This window comes from Bos indicus x Bos taurus, chromosome 12 (genome assembly GCF_003369695.1).
Source record: "Bos indicus x Bos taurus breed Angus x Brahman F1 hybrid chromosome 12, Bos_hybrid_MaternalHap_v2.0, whole genome shotgun sequence".
Classification (NCBI taxonomy): domain Eukaryota; kingdom Metazoa; phylum Chordata; class Mammalia; order Artiodactyla; family Bovidae; genus Bos; species Bos indicus x Bos taurus.
The window spans coordinates 71,038,917-71,052,840 of NC_040087.1; the positions used below are offsets into that span (position 1 = coordinate 71,038,917).

General features: G+C 40.0%; 1 protein-coding gene across 1 annotated transcript in view; it reads left to right on the top strand.

Annotated features, from left to right (window-relative positions):
* LOC113902124 (multidrug resistance-associated protein 4-like) overlaps positions 1-13,924 on the top strand; it is a 137,115-nt gene that overhangs the window by 61,104 nt on the left and 62,087 nt on the right. The window contains 1 exon segment of the mRNA XM_027557078.1: positions 4,618-4,697. Within this exon segment, the coding sequence (XP_027412879.1) occupies positions 4,618-4,697 (80 nt within the window).

Sequence of the window (13,924 nt, forward strand, 5' to 3'; positions counted from 1 at the left end):
GGAGGGGCCTGGTGGGCTGCAGTCCATGGAGTCGCTAAGAGTCAGACACAACTGAGCGACTTCACTTTCACTTTTCACTTTCATGCATTGGAGAAGGAAATGGCAACCCACTCCAGTGTTCTTGCCTGGAGAATCCCAGAGATGGGGGAGCCTGGTGGGCTGCCATCTATGGGGTCGCACAGAGTTGGACACGACTGAAGTGACTTAGCAGCAGCATTCATATCTGTAAAAATACATGAATGTTTACTTTACAGGATGATTTAGGAGTCCATTTGTCATGTGGCATTTGAAACATCCAACAGATGATGAAAACGTGTTGAAATATGTTTTTGACTAGTTTTGAAACGTTGGCTGTGTTACATAGTGTTAAGCTAACTAGGAAATACCTTCTTCCAGGAATGTCTCTACAGAAGACAGGCTGTATGTTTCTCTCTTTCATTGTCCATCCATTTCTGGGACTACAGACCTCTGATATGTGCTCATATTTTGAGTTTTACCTAAATGGTAATGTAAAATTAATTAAAATACAAGATCAGTGAAATATGTAAACAGTCCTCTTCAATAAAATGAACTCTAGTTTTACAATGGCCTTGTGGTTACATTAAAGATGTCTTGTCTTATATAGCAGGTGGATCTTCAGTATTAAGTAAGAGTGTCCCTAAAGGTTTCCCAGTGGTTGCTTCCTCCACCCTGAGGCCTTTGATCTGTCTTGCTTTGTTTGGAAGGTAGCCTCCTGACCTGGGTTTCTATGAAGAAGTAGTTCATCAGCACACATGCCACTCTGTTCAGTTGGTTAGATTTGTGCTGAGGCCCAGGGTGGCTTTGTTTCTGCAGGTGATGATTGGCAGGGCCTGATGAGGCAGGGATGTGACTGGAGGGAGGACAGTAGCCTTGGCCTGGCCATCAGCTAGCTTTGCGATCAAGGCCAAAGTAGGTAGATACTACTGGGCAGGAAAATCTCCAGGCAGGATGTTGTCATGATTATAAGTATGGACTCAGGAGCCAAATTCCTGGGTACAGTCCCAGTGCTAATTACTAATAGTAATAGCTAGTTATTTAATTTCTCTGTATCTCAGTTTTCTTACCTATAAAATGAGGATATTGTTTATAGTATCTTGATGTTGTGGCCATTAAGCAGGTTAATACATTCACAGCACTTAGGACAGGCTCAATGCCTAATGAACCTCAGTGAGAATGTCGACATGGTGTCTGGGAACGTCTCTCCTGTGAAATGGGAATGACTGCTGCCCTTCCTGTTTCACAAGACTGTTGTGAGGATTAAATAAGACTGTTTAGGGAAGCATCTTTATTCAACAGATTTATTCAACAGTTCAGTTCAGTCACTCAGGCATATTCAACTGTTTGCAACCCCATGGACTGGCTTCCCTGTCTATCTTCCCTGTCCAACTCCCAGAGCTTACTCAAATACATGTCCATCGAGTCAGTGATGCCATCCAACCATCTCATCCTCTGTCATCCCCTTCTCCTCCTGCCTTCAGTCTTTCCCAGCATCAGGGTCTTTTCCAATGAGTCGGTTCTTCGTATCAGGTGGCCAAAGTATTGGAGTTTCAGCTTCAGCATCCGTCCTTCCTGAATATTCAGAACTGATTTCTTTTAGGATGTACTTGTTAGATCTCCTTGCAGTCCAAGGGACTCTCAAGAGTCTTCTCCAACACCACAGTTCAAAAGCATCAATTCTTCAGTGCTCAGCTTTCTTTATAGTCCATGTATAGTAGCCACACGTGATTACTGGAAAAACCATAACTTTGACTAGATGGGCCTTTGTTGGCAAAGTGATGTCTCTGCTTTTTAATATGCTATCTAGGTTGGTAATAGCTTTTCTTCCAAGGGGCAATCATCTTTTAATGTCATGGCTTCAGTCACCATCTGAAGTGATTTTGGGAGCCCCCCAAAATAGTCTGTTACTGTTTCCATTGTTTCCCCATCTCTTTGCCATGAAGTGGCAGGACGAGATGCCATGATCTTAGTTTTATGAATTGAGTTTTAAGTCAACTTTTTAAACACACGTTCTTTAGTTCAGGCATTATGAGGAGCACAAGATGGTAAACTGTAGAGGCACACACAGATTTCATCTTATTATGAAGCCAGAGTGAGGAAGTGATTGGAAGAGTCTTTGCTATTATGGCTATAATGTTGCTCTACTTTTCCTGTTAATATGAAAACTGCAGTTGTAATTTTGGGAGCATCGAGTGGGACTGAGTTTGTGACCATTTTTAACCAGGATCTCGATGACCTGTAGGCATCTCCAGATTCTGATTTATTATTCAAGGATTTGGAACAAAGTTTAAACCTTTAAGGTCACTAATCCAAGAGCAGCAGGCATACACAGTGTGTATCTTGTCTTCCCCTCCTGCATCTATCATCAGAACTTCATTGCTTCAAGAAAATAGAAGCGCAAATAAGTACTGCAAAGATAGGCTCAAAGGTTTAGGGGCATCAGTTATTTACTCTTTTAGCAGTGTATTATATTGAACTCTTCCCTGTGTTTATTTTCAAAAGTAGAATTTGTAATAGATTGTTTATATGGACTTTGTGATATATGATGGCATGAAGAGAAAACCACACAGAGGTATTATTTGGTATTACTTGTTACCAAGTTCAAGCTTACTCTGCTTGCCTCACAAGGCTGGTAAATCTTACAGACAATGTGTTAAGGCAAAGAATAATGACTTTATTTGAAAACCCGGCAGACTGAGAAGATGGTAGACTAATGTGTCAAAATAACCATCTTATTTGGGTCTGGATGCCTGGTTCTTTTATAGAACAGAGAGGAGAGGAGGCAGGGAAATAACGTCAAAAGGCCATTTATCTTGTACAATAAGAGGGTATTTGTTCATTTTGTCTTTTCTGCATCCATTCACAGTTGGTGAGGGTCAGATTGTCTCCCTGCGACCTGAAAAAAAGCCACTTTAACCTTCATGCAGAGGGGCAGGTTTACTTGACAAAAGCAATGAATAGCAATGGTCAAAGAAACAGATCCAGCATGGAGTCAAAATTGGCTCCTCCCTGTTATAGTTCCTTTGATGTGCACCTCCCCTGTCTGGGACCAGTGTCCCGTTTTTCTCATCCTGAGTCTCCTCAGGGAGCACCCTTTCAGGGGTGGCTGCAGCATCCTTTGTTTACTGATGTGACAAGTGACATTTTTAGTTTATACCAGATATTTACCAGAAATTCCCATATTTTATCCTGCAGCCTTAAGGATATACTATTATTGTGGATTATGAGAAGGGAAATAAAATCAATCTTAGTCATTTAGTAATATTTCTGTTTTCCTGTCTACATCCCGTTGGTCTTCTTAGATGCTTATTCACAAGTCTGTGCTTTTCACACCCAGTACTCCTCTGAAAATAACGACTTATTACCCGACTAGTAAACTCACAGCTGGGAAATGGCCACAATCCATAATTTTCCAAAATGTGAGGTGCTGTGAGCCATCTGGAGGGAAAAAAAAAATTACAGAGAGGTTATAATTTTGTTGATTTAAAGAGTATCACTTGGGGAAATTAATCTTGATAATTAAAGCCCAATTGGTGTGACAGTTAGGATTAACTTAGGTGTTTTGCAACTGTTTGTTTGCCAGTTTAGCTCTTGGAGTGAGTCTTAGATAGGATGGATCTAAAGGGAGGGAAATTCTCAAATCCACCAACCCTTCCTGACACTGCCACAAGATTCCCCCATTCTTTTAAAAATCAGGGCTCAATTTCAATTCCCCAACCACTGCCATTTGGTGGTATTTTTGTTTCTCTTTAGGTATCATCCTATTTTGTCTTTCTTTTTACCACTGACATTGGCTTATTTCATATGAATTTGTAATATATTAAATTTGTTCTTGTTTTACTGCTAGTCATGTCTGACTCTTTTGTAGTCCTATGAACTGTAGCCTGCCAGGCTACTCTGTCCATGGGATTTCCCAGGAAAGAATACTGGAGTGGGTTGCCATTTCTTCCTCCAGGGGATCTTCCTGACCTTGGGATTGAACCCCTGTTTCTTATGTCTCCAGCATTGGCAGGCAAATTCTTTAGCACTGAGCCCCTAGGGAAGCCCAATGCATTAAATATTTAATGGTGCTTAGTCACTCAGTCGTGTCCAACTCTTCATGAGCCCATGGACTGTGGCCCGCCAGCTCTGCTGTCCCTGGGGATTCTCCAGGCAAGAAAAATGGAGTGGGTTGCCTTTTCCTTCTCCAGAAAGTATTTAATACATGTACCTTATTTTTTTTAAGATTTATTTATTTATTTTTAGTTGCATTGGGTCTTTGTTGGTGCATGTGGGCTTTCTCTAGTTACAGTGAGCAAGGGTTACTCCTCATTGCAGTGCCTGGGCTTCACACTGTGGTCACTTTTTCTGTTGCAGAGCTCAGGCTCTAGGCATATGGGCTTCAGTAGTTGTGGCACACAGGCTTAGCTGCTCTGCAGCATGTGGAATCTTCCCGGACCAGGGATTGAACACATGTCCCCTGCACTGGAGACACTGTACCACCAAGGAAGTTCCTAAATATATATTCTTCAAAATTATTGTTTTGATTTGTTCATGAATTGTTTCTCTTAAAGCTTCTATCTGAGGAAATGAGCTATTTCTCATATCCTGTTCTTGCAGGAAGAATTTTAAATCGTTTCTCCAAAGACATTGGGCATATGGATGACTTGCTGCCTCTGATATTTCAAGATTTCATCCAGGTAACATAACAGTCCTGTCAGAGTTTTCACAGGGAATAGCAGGGTGCCTGTTTCTCAAGGCCTTCTCACAGGGGCTAAGGATGGTCTTTCAGCCTGGCAATGCATCCTGTTATCTTCAGTAAAGGTCATGTTTGTGAGAGAAAGGTGCAGTTGTGATGGGAAGGCCGAGTTAACATGAGAAACACCTGGGGTGGGAGTGGCTACACAGTCACGTCAAGGTTGTTCTGAACAGCAGCATGCTGGGTAAGTGGTTCTCCCTCTGCCTTCCAGGTGTCTGGCGTGGATTTCCTTTACTGTAAGTGCATTTCATAATATAGAAATAATCACCTCTCATGGAAAGATAGCCTAGATTAACTAAATTATGCTTTGTATTGGGCTTCCCAGCTGGCTTAGTGGTAAAGAATTCACTTGCCAATGCAGGAGATGCAAGAAATATGGATTTGATCCCTGAGTTAGAAGATGTCCTGGAGAAGGGAATGGTGATCCACTTCAGTATTCTTGCCTAGAAAATTCCACAGATAGAGTCGCCTGGCGGGCTACAGTCCAGGGGGCTGCAAGAGCCGTACTGAGCAACTGAGCACGAGCACTATGCATTGTATTACCACAGAGGACAAATATTTAGTGCAGCATTTAATTTGGATAAAGCCATGTGTGGTTACTTACAAAGCAAAGATTGGGTAAAAATAAGGTGAGAATAATACTTTAACAAGGACAATGTTGTTGTTAGTCACTAAGTTGTGTACGGCTCTTTTGTGACTGCATAGATTGCAGCTTGCCAGGCTTCTCCATCCATGGGATTTCTCAGGCAAGAATACTAGAGTGGGTTGCCATTTCCTTGTTCAGGGGATATTCCTGACCCAGAGATCAAGCTTGTGTCTCTGGCGTCTCCTTCATTGCAGGTAGATTCTTACCACTAAGCCACCTGGGAAGTCCAAAAAGGACAATAGAGAGCGCTTATTGAAGATACAAAGGCTTTAAGCCAGTAATTTGATTACAGGACCAAAGTCATCTCAGAAAATGTTTTTTGGTTTTGTAGGCAGTTTTGCTTTCCGTAAGCTGATTACTCTGTCTTGCTGCTAAGCTGCTGCTAAGTTGCTTCAGTCATGTCCGACTCTGTGTGACCCCATAGGGAGCCCACCAGGCTCCCCTGTCCCTGGGATTCTCCAGGCAAGAATACTGGAGTGGGTTGCCATTTCCTTCTAAGGTTGCCATTTCCTTATCTACCACTTGTAGTTCTTAAAAAAGAAAGAGAGACAAAGACTTACAGAAATCCCTTCTACCCAGCCTGTTTGTCTGTGAACTTGAGAGTCTAAGGAATGATGTTAGGTCATCTCAGCTCTCATTGTCATATTCAGTGTTGTTGCTTTTATGGAGTGTATTTGTTTTTCTTTTTTTTCTGTTATTCTGTCTACTTATCAGTGATTAAGCCTGTGGGGAATTTACTTTTTCTTTCCAAGTGTTAATTTTGGAAATGAAATACATGTGTCCAAAGCTGCACACAGAAATGCAGCAATGAACAGTGCAACAGTGTCCTACAGACAGTGCAGTCAGTGGGCAAGACTTCCACTGTTACCAGTGAGAACTAAGCTGAGACTCGGAGGCAGAGGGCTTTTCCTGCGAAGATGTCCAGTTGTTTTCTTCTCTTTTGCAGACTTATTTTATAAATGTGCCCTGCTGGGTTTAGCTACATAATTTATCCCCAGAAAAATTTTCCCTGAAAACAGTGTCATGTTTTGACAGTGATTATGAATTCCTTTGAAAGGATTTTGTGAAAGGTTCTGTTTCTTTGCTACAGTAAGCTAGGCCAAGGTTGGGTTTCCACTGTGTGCTTAGCATATGGTTCGTTAGACCTCATAATCAAAATTTGTCACATATTTTGCCTGGCATATAGAGGGACAGGGATAGATGCTACCTGATTTCAGTAGGAAATATTCTCATTAAAGAGGAGAGAAAATTCTAGTCTAGGCGATTTCCATTCCCTACTCTACCACTTGTAGTTCAATTATCTTGAAGTTTGGTGGAGGCATCCTGTAGTTCATTAGAAGTAAGAGTCTGCTCTTTGATAGAGAGGCCTGGGATGAGCATGGAGCTTATGTATTCTTCACTGAGCAAGTAGTTAAATCTCCGAAGGTGGATAATATTGCCAAGAGAGAGGGAAGGAGTTTAGGAGCCAAGATCAGAAGCTTAGGGAAGGCTTGATATTCAGAGAGAAGCAGAGAGAGAAGGGAAGTACAGAAGACACATAATGAACAGCAAGGATGAGAGGAGGAGATACAGTGGAGACCTGAGGAAGACAGGTCTGTTTAGTGCAAACGAGAAGGTGAGTCCATGGAAACTTGTTGATTGATTTGAAATCAGGAGGTGTCTGGTGACCTGAGGAGCAGGTTTCAGATGGGAGGAGTTAGAGAGCAAAGGGCTGCAAATCCAGGAGGCATGGAGGGAGTTGAGGTGAAAACAGGCTACTCCTGGAAGGAGTTTGAATAAATCAGAAGAGAGGCCCATCTGGATGTAGGGTCTGAGGAGATGTTGCTGGTTGTTTGAGATTTTAGTTTCTGAGAGGGGAGTATGAGCGATGATGGGTGGTTTTTTCCCTCTCTTCCCTCCTTCTCTTCAACAAACAGGGATTAGAGTTGAGGCCCTGAGATACAGGAGTGAGTCAGGCATGAAGCCCTGTCCTTATGGGTCTCCTCCAGTCCCCCAGGGAAGGAAGACATTCAGAGACTCAACCCTTGATGGCTTTGGAATCCTAATTGTGGGAGCTCTGTGGAGGAAGTCTTGGAAGGCAAATTACATGTGGGGGCTGGAGGCAGTAAAGGAACCTAGTCCAGGGGTAGCCAGAGCTTCTAGGAGGTGACCTTTGATCCCAGATGAGAGGAAAAGGCTTCTGTGGATGGTGGGGCATGAGATGCTGGTAGAATCAGAGTTCCTGTGTGGGACCCAGTCTTTCTGTCTGTCCAGCTGAGAGGGGGGAAGGGAAAGGCTTGGAATGGTGTTGCTCACTTTTGTTTAGAGCCAACTGTGTTCAAACTCATTTTTGATGGTTCTGCTCATCCTTGGTGTATTTGCTAAACCTTGGAAAATTCTTGATCATTTTTATTTTTATTACTTCAAGTATGTATTTACTTCTAAAGTATGTATTACTTCTTTTCCTCATCTAATTCCTTCTCATTTCATAAATGAGAGATTTCATAAATGGAATCTCAGATAATTTATTTAATATTTTGTAATAGTGATACCAAGTGTGGCTAATGAAAAGCCTGGATACTGTGTAGTGGTCCACACTGCGGGACAATCCATCCACTAAGACGATGTAACTCAGAGACCACCTCCCAACAGAGGGCGATCATGAGTTTGTGCACCATCCTGTACACTGACAGCTACCAGATAGGTTTCCCGTTCAGTCCCATTAGAGTTGTTGGGAAAATTGGAGCTGTTCACTATTTCTAAGGATGAAGTAAAACAGCATAAAAAATCAACTTATGTGGTGTGATTGCACCTGATAATCATTCATGATGTCAACAGCTTTAAATTGTGGCAGTGCAGAGCCCCGCAGTCTCCGTTTCCAAGCCCCAGTCCCAGCTCTCCCTCTTACCATCTCTACCCCCACAAAGCTGCCCCACTCTCCTTTCTGTAAAATGGAGAAAATAATACTCGCTTCCTAAGGTTTGTTGTGCAGATAAAAATGAAGACATTTTAATATTTTTCACATAACATCTAAATGCATGTTGAACACTAAGTAATGGATACCTAATTTTAAAAATACCATGTGTGTTTTAGGTAAGAGAAATAGTCTGATGACAGTGGCATTTGTCGTTGTTCAGTTGCTAAGTCATGTTTGACCCTTTGCCACCCCATAGACTGCAGCACGCCAGACCTTCCTGTCCCTCACTATCTCCCAGAGTTTGCCCAAATTCATGTCCATTGAATCGGTGATGCCATCAGCCATCTCATTCTCTACTGCCCTCGTCTCCTTTTGCCTTTGGCAAAATGGCATTATGCTGCATTAAAGTTATTTTCAGAGACAGTTTCCAGGCCCATAAATATCATCTCATGAGTTTGTATCACACAGATTCTAAGTTTGTAATCCTTAAAGATTTTAATGGACGCTTTCTTCGGTAGACTCACAGAATAAAAATCAGTTGTTTTCAAGACAGACCACTGAGCATTAACTATTTCAGAGCAATGTAATTTTCATACAATTTGCCAAAGTCCCAAATAGCACTGAATAAGGATCTCAATTATCTATAATTCTTGTCATTGAAATCATCATCTCCAAGGAGTCTTCCTATTGCTAAATAAGTGAAATTGAAGGTGAGATGTGGAAGTTAAAATGCCTAAACCTAGGCATTTTAAGTTTAGGCATTTTAGTTTTCAAAAAAAAGTTTGGGACTGTTCTGAGTGTGTGAACTTGCACACAGCTGCTCTCAGCAAAATACTGTAATTTATTGAGGAAAACTAAGTTCTAAAATGCTTATTTCCCACACACCCCTCATTCAGGGAAAAAAAAAAAAAAAAAAATCAGCAGCTTGGCAGAGCTCAACTGACTCTTCACATCCTTCCGTGGACACAAAGGGCTTATTCTGAGGCCTCTTGAGCAACCAGTGGTGAGACCACCAGGGTCTGTGTCATTACCTCCTCAGCACACGTAGAACTCACTGACTGAAGTTTTATGAAGTGAAAATGCCCAAGAAAAAGAAGATGTGAAGGAGGTGTCCTCAGTCATTTCTTTCCAGAGAGAGGAGCACAAAAGAACAGGCCAGTGCATCTGGATATTGTGAACGAAGCCTGAGACTCAGTGTAATATGTTATTATGGGTCACTTGCTTTTGCAGACTTTACTTGTCTCAGCACCACTGACACTTATATTTCATTGTGTGGAGATGTCAGGGAAAGTGTGTAGAGAGTATTCCAGCCTCTCCCACTGAACAATGACTTTGTCATTTTGAGATCTGTGGGTGCTGATCCCTTCCCCAACCCCTTCCTCAAATCCCCCTTAGGGATGTTTATTTTTAATATATATGTAATACTAGTGCTTTGTGGATATTTTCTTCCAGTCAGTGGCTTGTCCTTAGTAGAGATCAAGGTTTAATTTTGATCACGTCTAATGTTTACCTTTTTTTTTCTTTTCTTTTGTAGTTGATGTTTTTGTATCCTAAGAAATCTTTGCACGTTCTTAGGAGTGTGAAGATACTTTTCTATGTTCTACCTTTTTAGATATTGATGCATCTTGCACTATTTTTTGTATGTGAAAGACTAATTAGTGGTTGAAGTTTATTTTTTCCAATTATTCTGGACACATTTGTTAAAGACTTTTATGCATTGAAATAAGATAATCTGCATCTGTATAATTTATTTTGTTCCTCAAAAGTTTCAGTTTGTACCAATATTTAGATCCTTATACCAATACTGCATTCTTAATTACTGTACATTTTAAAAAGAGATGAAACCCATAGTTTAAATTATCTAACTTTGTACTTCTTTGTCAAGGTTAATTTGGTCATTTTGTATCCTTTACTTTTATGTATAAATGTTAGAAGCCTTCCAATTTGCTTTTAAATAAAAGCCTGCTGAAAATTTTATCAATATTTCCTTTTAGCCATAGGTTATTTGAGAAGTCTGAGTCTTAACAATATTGGACCTGCAATTATGAATATGTATCTTTCTCTGCTTATTTAGGTCTTTTTTAATTTTAGAAATATGTTGTAATTTTTAGTATAGACATCTTACACTTCTCTGGTTAAATTTATTCATGGTGTTATTAGATTGTTTTTAAAATTTTTTATTTATTTTTGGATGCACTGTGCCTTTGCTACTGGTGGGCTTTCTTTAGTTGCGGGGAGAGTGGGTGACTAGTTGCTGTGGGTGGGCTTCTCATTCTGGTGGCTTTTCCTGTTGAAAAACATGGGCTGGAGGTGGGAGGGGGGTTCAGAATAGGGAACACGTGTATACGTGTGGAGGATGCATATTGATGTATGGCAAAACCAATACAATATTGTAAAGTAAAAAAAATAATAATAATTAAAAAATTAAAAATATATAAGGTTAAAGAAAAAGAAAAACACGGGCTGTAGGGTGCATGGGCTTCAGTAGCTGTGGCACATGGGCTCAGCTTCTCTGAACATGTGGATTCTTCCCAGGGATAGAACCCGTGTTTCCTGCATTGGCAGATGGATTCTTAACTACTTGGACCACTAGAGAAGGCTTGTTTCTGATGCCATTATAAACTTGCTGGTTGTTAGTCTATAGAAATATAGTTGATTTATGTGTGAATTAACTTTGCATTGCCTGGAGTTGATGGCAGTAGTTTGTTTTTTTGTTTTTGTTTTTTTTAGTTCTGTAGGATTTTGTCCATATACAGTCATGTCAGCTGTAATAATGACAGTTTTGTATCTTCATTTCCAATACTTATGACTTTTATTTCCTTTTCTTGACTTCTTGTGTCTGGAGTTTCCAGTTAGTGTTGAAGATATTTGGGTTAGATCAGTTAATCTTGTACTCTTAGGGCAAAATCTTTCAATATATTTTTTCATTACAAATAATATTAATTCCAATTTTGTAGATAGGTATCTGTTGTCAGATTGAAAAAGTTAAACTTAACATTCCTGGAATAGAGTTTACTTGGTTGTAATGTAGCGTTGCTTTTATATATTGCTGTATGTAGTTTGTCAAGAATTTTTGTATCTGTTGTTCATGAAGGATATTGGTCTATAATTAGCTTTTTAAAATATTTTGTCAGCTTTTTGTATCAGAATTATGTAGCCTCAAGAAAATACATGGGAAATATTTCCATTTTTAATGGCCACTTTAAAGTGTCAGCTTGACCAGACTACATTCCTCAGTTATTCAATCAAAAAGTGATCTGTGTGTTGCTTTGTAGGTATTTTGTAGATGTGATTGAAGCCCATTATCAGTTGATTTTAAGTAGGAACAATTATCCTACATAGTCCAGTGGGCACAGTTCAGTCAGTTGTAAGGCTTTAAGAACTAAGCCTTCCCTGAAGTGAAAAGAAATTCTGCTTGCGGAGAACAGCATCAGCTCCTACCCAAGGGTTCCAGTCTGTCCTTTGTAACCGCCAAACCTGAGCATTTTGGACTTGCCCAGTCAAGTTAGATTGTGGAGTATTATCTTTTTTATATTGCTAGATTCAGTTCATTGGTATGTTGTTTAATATCCCAAGGCAGTTACATTTGTAATTTTTCCTTCTTTTAATGTCTTTATCTGGTTTTTATATCATGATAATGCTGGACTCATGTACTCTGGAAAAGTTTGGTAAAACTTTTCTGCAAAATATTTTTGTGAAGCCCTCTAGACTTAAAGTCTTTTCTGTGGAAAATTAAAAAATTATGTATTCAGGAAATTCTCTGGTGGTCCAATGGTCAGGACTTGGTGCTTTCACTGTTGTGTGCCTGGGTTCAATTGCTGGTAGGAAAACTAAGATCCCACAAGCTGCATGGTATGGCCAAAACAATAAAATAAAATAAAACAACACAACAACACAAGAGAAAACTGTATACATGGACATCACCAGATGGTCAATACTGAAATCAGATTGATTATATGCTTTGCAGCCAAAGATGGAGAAGTTCTATACAATCAGCAAAACCAAGATGGGGAGCTGACTGTGGCTCAGATCATGAACTCCTCATTGCCAAATTCAGACTTAAATTGAAGAAAGTAGGGAAAACCCCTAGACCATTCAGCTATGACCCAAATCAAATCCTTTATGATTATACAATAAAAGTGACAAATAGATTCAAAAGATTAGATCTGATAGAGTGCCTGAAGAACTAAAGACAGAAGTTCATGACATTGTACAGGAGGCATTAATCAAGAACATCCCCAAGAAAAAGAAATGCAAAAAGGCAAAATGTTTTCTGAGGAGGTCTTACAAATAGCTGAGAAAAGAAGAAAAGCTAAAGGCAAAGGAGAAAAGGAAATATAATATCCATTTGAATGCAGAGTTCCAAAGGAAAGTAAGAAGAGATAAGAAGGCTTTGCTCAGTGATCAATGCAAAGAATAGAGGAAAGCGATAGAATGGTAAAGACAAGAGATCTCTTGAAGAAAATTAGTGATACCAAGGGAACATTTCATGCAAAGATGGGCACAATAAAGGACAGAAATGGTATGGACCTAACAGAAGCAGAAGATATTAAAAAGAATTTGGCAAAACTAATACAATTATGTAAAGTTTAAAAATAAAATAAAATAAAAAAAAAATAAATAAAAACCTCCAAATTTTATCCTGAAATAAATGCATTCATGCCCTTTAAAAAAAAAAAAAAAAAAAAAGAAGAAGTGGAAGCATACACAGACGAACTATACAAAAAAGATCTTCATGACCTAGATAAAAACAATGGTGTGATCACTCACTTAAAGCCAGACATCCTGGAATGTGAAATCAAGTGGTCCTTAGGAAGCATCACTAAAACAAAGCTAGTAGAGGTGATCAAATTCCAGTAGAGCTATTTCAAATCCTAGAAGATGATGCTGTGAAAGTGCTGCACTCAATATGCCAGCAGATTTAGAAAATTCAGCAGCGGCCATAGGAAAAGGTCAGTTTTCATTCCAATCCCAAAGAAAGGCAATGTCAAGGAATGTTCAAACTACCACACAATTGCACTCTTCTCATATGCTACCAAAGTAATGCTCAAAATTCTCCAAGCCAGGCTTCAATAGTATGTGAACTGTGAACTTCCAGATATTCAAGCTGGTTTTAGAAAAGGCAGAGGAACTAGAGATCAAATTGCCAACATCTGTTGGATTGCAGAAAAAGCAAGAGTTCCAGAAAAGCATCTGCTTTACTGACAACACCAAAGCTGCCGGGAGCCGGCATATTGCATATTGAGTGCATATTGCATATTGCATATTGAGTGCAGCACTTTCCACAGCATCATCTTTCAGGATCTGGAATAGCTCAACTGGAATTCTATCACTGCCGGGAGCCAGTGTGATGAACCCTGCCCATGACAAAGGTCATGAGGAAGGAGGGTAGGCATACTCAAAGGCGGGATCGAGCTTCAGGAGTCCCCTTGGAAATTCTCGAGCATCTAGCCCCAAAACCAGAGTCTGCCTACTTTCTGCTTTGTGCTTTCACCTACACCTCTGACTTTACGGGGGGCTGTCCCCCACTACCTCTCTCTGAAAAAAGAGTTAGCTTACAGTTCCAGTTAATAATTCCTGGGTGTGACAGTGTTTAACCTACAAACTCCTTTGGAAATCCTCTAGC